The sequence below is a fragment of the Eurypyga helias genome, unplaced genomic scaffold, assembly GCF_000690775.1.
Source record: "Eurypyga helias isolate BGI_N326 unplaced genomic scaffold, ASM69077v1 Scaffold9636, whole genome shotgun sequence".
In the NCBI taxonomy this organism is placed as follows: domain Eukaryota; kingdom Metazoa; phylum Chordata; class Aves; order Eurypygiformes; family Eurypygidae; genus Eurypyga; species Eurypyga helias.
In genome coordinates this window covers 1-5,363 of record NW_010258524.1, presented here as the reverse complement: position 1 = coordinate 5,363, position 5,363 = coordinate 1, and the positions used below count along the sequence as shown (strand labels likewise).

Here is a 5,363-nt window from a genome sequence, read left to right as displayed (position 1 = left end):
TGGAGGAGAAAGTCCTTGAACACGTAGTTTGTTGTCAGTGTTGCCTTAAAGACCAAGGAAAAAGTGACCACAGAACATTGGTTAAAAATTGGCTCAAAAGCAAATGACAGTAGAATCGAAGACTCCTATTTCAAGCTTTCTGCTCTGGAACAATGTGTAATATATATATTTAGTGTGTATTTGTGTATGTATACATATATTTATATATATGTAAAATAGAAAATTCTCCTTTTTAATCTGTAGGTTTTACCTCCAGATGTTTTAACACGGGTTAGCGAATATGTGCCAGAAATTGTGGATTTTGTGAAAAAGATTGTGGATAATGGTTATGGGTAAGTTTGCTACTGGATGCTTTTGTTGTGTGCTTATACTGTATCAGAGGTAGAATGATTGCTTTCAACAATTAACTCTGAACTCTTTTCTCTGTTTTCATATCCAGTAGTTGTCTTTTCCAGAAGTAGTGTTCCATCAAATAAAGAAACTTCAGGTTTCTTTGCAAATATTTCTCACCTGATGAAAATGTGCTGTTCTATACTTACGATGTCTTACAAAGAGAGGTTATGTTATTGAATTTATAGGGTGAAATCCTCATTCATAAAAATAAATAGTCAAAGTTCCATTCACTTGGACTGTGTTTTGACTCCTGACCTTCAGCAAGGGGTTTCAATAATGGATCCTTAGGTAAATGGCTAGAAATCAGTTGTAAATAATGTAAGTTTAAAAAAAAGTAATTGTGAATTGTTTTTCTGCCATTGTCTAATATTAGTGAAAATCAATCTGATATTTTAGAAGTTCTTAAGTATCATGATAGATTTCTGTCTGAAATTCTTGAGTTCTCTTTCTGTTAATCGCCTCAATTTTTCAACATGGATAGATTTTTATTGTGAAAGAAGCAAATCTGTGGTTCAGACTGCCGTAATGTCTCTTGCATGTTCTTCCTTTAAATCTACTTTTAAAAATTTTATTAAAAATTAAAAAAGGAGGACATTTCAAAATTATTTGCACTGAATTATCAGCATTCTTGGTGGTCCTGAAACTCACCTTTGTGTCAGAGGTTTTCTTATGGCTGTAGTGGGACAAAATTATCAAAGTGAAAGAGGACAAAATGAACTGTGAAACAAACATGATTTATATTGTGTTACTGCAAAATATTTAAAGGGATCAGAAGTACTGTAGGTATGTCTTCTCTTGGGACTGTTATCTGATGTCTCACTTCTTAAGAGTTTAACAGAATATGTTAATTGGTTTTCCTTTGATCTTTTTGATTTTGACTTTCAGTGATTTGTCTAAGATCTTTATGGTAAGGCCTTAAAACTTAGACTCACCTAAGTCATCTTTACAGTACTGAGCAATCCCGTACTGTATGTGGATTCACTGGAGAACTTAAGTTTAAGACAGTGATTTTTGGGATAAAATTCAGTTAAGTTGTGGTAGAAAGTTAGCTAAATCATGATCTTTAACATTTCAGGTATGTGTCCAATGGATCTGTATACTTTGATACAGTGAAGTTTGATTCCAGTGAAAAACACTCCTATGCTAAGTTGGTTCCTGAAGCTGTAGGTGACCAAAAAGCTCTTCAAGAGGGTGAAGGTAAAAAGGGGAAATACCATATGCTTAAGTTGCTGAAAAAAAAAGATGATGTGTTGATCTCTTCAACTGATTTTCATTTGGAACAAAATTACTGTCAGAGCTGAATGGGTTTCCTGCTGCACTTCCTTTACCAACAGGTTTCTTTTCCAAAGTTTTGTAGCTTGAGCTAGCACTTCCCTGAAAGTTTTTAATTGTAGTGTACCAAGAAACATTATTCATTCTAGGATGTTTTGGGGTTTTGTTTGTTTGTTTGTTTTGGTTGTTGTGTTTTGGTTTTTTTGTGTTGGTGAGTTTTTTTTGTCAGAATTGTGAACAGCTCAGTTACTTGACTATAGCCCACTTAATTGGCTGTTCATCTGGTTCTAAGTAGGAGGAGTGAAGCCTTGAAGCCAGGTCTTCCACATGCCAGGTGACAGCTCTCCACACCGGGCTGTGGTTACTTCATGAAAAATATTTGGGTTCCTCTTTCATACTGAGAACTCTTTTTACTTTGTAAACTTTGTTGTGTTGAACTAAATACAAATACAGATTTTTGGTTTTTAAGTTAAGCCATAGCAGAGGAGTAGCTAAAAATGCTCAATAAACCAGATTCATTAGTTATCTGCTCCTAAGTTTGTACAGTTTTAGTAGCAAATCATCAACAAAGTCTATCAGAAGAATATTAAAAGGTTTTTATGTAACACTCATACTAGGTGAAATTTGGGTCCTCATATTAGGTGAAACTAGCAATATCTGAGAGGTGCAGCTTAAAAAGATGTGATTTGATTTTTTTTTCTTAATTCAAACCCTTATAGCTGAAATCTTCTATGTATATGTGAAATAAAAGGTGCTAGCTTAAACCACCATCTTTGTTGTAACATGAATGTATCATTTCCACCACTTAACCAGTCACTTTTGTTGAATTGCTGTGTCTTTTTGCAAATACGAACTGATGCTGAGTGATTAATGTAACCAGCCAAGAGTATGCATACGTCAAGTTATTGCTTGTCAGCTTAGCTGATTTGGCTTGTAATGATTGTCCTTACCCTGACAGATGTCATTTTGACTGCTGCAGGCAGCAGAAATCTTAAGCTTTGAAAGATGTAATTAATGTAAATAGAAATAATTTTCTATTCAAAGTGCATGTTAGATATTCTAAAAAATGGAGATTGCAGGTGTCTCAACATCTACATCAAAATTAACTGGCAAGTTTAACCTTGACAGTTTTGTCTTTAATCTGTCTTGAGTTCTTATGCAGTAGGTGATATTGTTAACCATGTTAGTCTTGGACAGTACTGCAGAAATGGCAAATTCCCTGTGTTTTAAAGATGTTTTAATGAAGGTATCACCTACATGATCATAAGGGGCTAACAGTAAACAATACATAACTCGTGTGATGATAACAAAACAGTAAACATAGCTATTGAACAACTACCAGCCATTCTGTGCAGCAGCTGAGATGAGGGGTGGAAGAAATATCCTATTATCATGTTGTGTGTGCAGATTAAGACAAATCTAGCCTTAAGTTTGATCCTTCTAACTTTGGAGTGACTTGGTTCTGCAGTCTTACTTATCTATGAGTATAGGGTTGCTTGCTTCTGTATTTTCTTTTTTCTGAAACTGCTGTATTGTAATTGTCCCTGCAGAGAGAATGTAGATGAAACTCCTGTCAAAACTTAGAAAGCAGTGCAGCTGACACTTGTTGTCAGGTTTCCTATTAGCCAGACATTTATCAAAACCCAAAGGATTATCATGGTTAATTTTGAGGGCTGAGTCCTTTCCCATTTCCCTCCTTGATGTGAGGTACAGTGAGGCCAAAAATCAAAAAAGCTGGTGTTTAAATAAAATGTATATATTTACATTCTCTCTTTTGAAAGGTGACCTGAGCATCTCAGCTGATCGCTTAAGTGAGAAGCATTCTCCGAATGATTTTGCTCTGTGGAAATCCTCCAAGCCAGGAGAGCCCTCATGGGACTCTCCATGGGGAAAGGTAAGGACATTACAATCAGGATATGGATCTTCTACACCTTATTAAGTAGTATGTTACACAAATACTTTGCCTCACCTCATATTAATAATGTCTAGATTATGGGGATCTTGTATGCAATAGTAGATTCTGTTATTATGTTCATGTAATGATTTAGGGTGTGTATCAGTCTGGCTGTTTGACACTTTTTAAACACAAGTCTCTGATGGCTGTTGCTGGTTAGTTGTGCTCTCTATCTACAGGAATTTCTATATCTTTTTTTCCTTGTTATCAAAAATATTAATGTTGTTTTACAAAGAATAATAAGCAGGATAATCAGTGCATCACAGATGTGTATGCCATGTTTGTCCCTTAAATCCAACACTATACTTTTACAAAGCTGGACTGAGACTCTTGTTTTCTTGGTAGCAATGTATCTCATTTCCTCAGGTGTGTAGCTGCTTAGGCCAGAGCCATGAGGGAACGATATGTAGTTAGGAGGGGAAGACAACTAACTAGTAGCCAATTATTGTCTTTTTCTTAACAGGGTCGTCCAGGTTGGCACATCGAATGTTCCGCAATGGCTGGATCCATTCTAGGAGAGTCGATGGATATTCATGGAGGAGGGTTTGATCTCCGATTTCCCCACCACGACAATGAACTAGCACAGTCAGAGGTGAATGAACTGGCCTTCAGTTTCTGCAGTGAAAAGGCAACATGTTTTGCTTTGACTGCAACACAAATCCATCAATTACTTTTTAAAACTTTGTGTGTTTTGTATAAGCGTAACTTGTTGTTCTCAGGATTTTATTCTTAGATTATCCTACTTCATGGTATGTATGTAAACAGTGTTGGGTCTTTGGTATTTTTTGTTTTTGCTGCAGGCATACTTTGAAAACGATCACTGGGTTCGGTATTTTCTGCATACTGGCCACCTAACAATTGCTGGCTGTAAAATGTCCAAATCTTTAAAGAATTTCATTACCATAAAAGATGCACTGAAGAAACATACAGGTAAAAATTACTTTGGAATTGGAATGCTTTTGATGCACTTTGAGCGGTGACTGTGGTAGTTTTGTTATTCAGGCACATAATGGAGTTTCCAAAAATGGCTGATTTCAGGTCTCTTTCTTCTTCACTAATTTTAGATCAGCTTTGGCATTCTTCTGTTCCTTGTCGGTGTGGGTAATAGTTCCTGCTTTTTTGGTAGATGTATTGATAGTAAAAATATTAAAAATTGTTTTGTTCTTAGCCACTGCAGTATTGGAGACCACAGAAATGTGATAGATTATGATTATTTTCCTTGTTTATTTTGAAACTCCCAATAGCACGACAGTTACGGTTGGCTTTCCTCATGCACTCTTGGAAGGATACACTGGATTATTCAAATAATACCATGGAGTCAGCTATTCAGTATGAAAAGTTTATGAATGTAAGTAAGCTTTCCGTTCCTCCTCCAGCTCTCTAGGCTGTGTGTTGCCAATGTGTTTCAAGGAATAGCACCCAAGGATATATAGGACATATCCACAGACTGAGTTTGCCGTCTGAATTCATCTGGTGGGATGTGTCATGGTTTAGACCCAGCTGGCAGCTCAACACCATGTGGCCACTGCTCACTCCTCCCTAGTAGGATGGGGAGGAGAAAATATAAGGAAAGGGTCATGGGTCGAGACAAGAACAGGGAGGGATCACTCAGCAGTTGTGATCATGGGCAAAACAGACTTGATTTGGGGAAGAAAAATCAATTCACTTTGTTACTAATGAAATCAGATTAGGACAATGGAAGACAAAACCAAATCTTACAAACACTTTCCCTCCACCCCTCCCT

At 36.4% G+C, this 5,363-nt stretch overlaps 1 protein-coding gene across 1 annotated transcript; it reads left to right on the top strand.

Moving 5' to 3' along the window:
* Positions 1 to 243: 243 nt before the first annotated feature.
* Positions 244 to 4,967, top strand: LOC104511661 (cysteine--tRNA ligase, cytoplasmic-like; the record flags this gene model as incomplete). The annotated part of the gene is made up of 6 exons (XM_010154366.1): positions 244 to 332; positions 1,469 to 1,590; positions 3,447 to 3,559; positions 4,083 to 4,211; positions 4,420 to 4,549; positions 4,864 to 4,967. Coding segments are annotated over 6 exons (687 nt in total), but the record flags the coding sequence as incomplete, so codon positions are not given.
* Between the last annotated feature and the right edge of the window lie 396 nt (positions 4,968 to 5,363).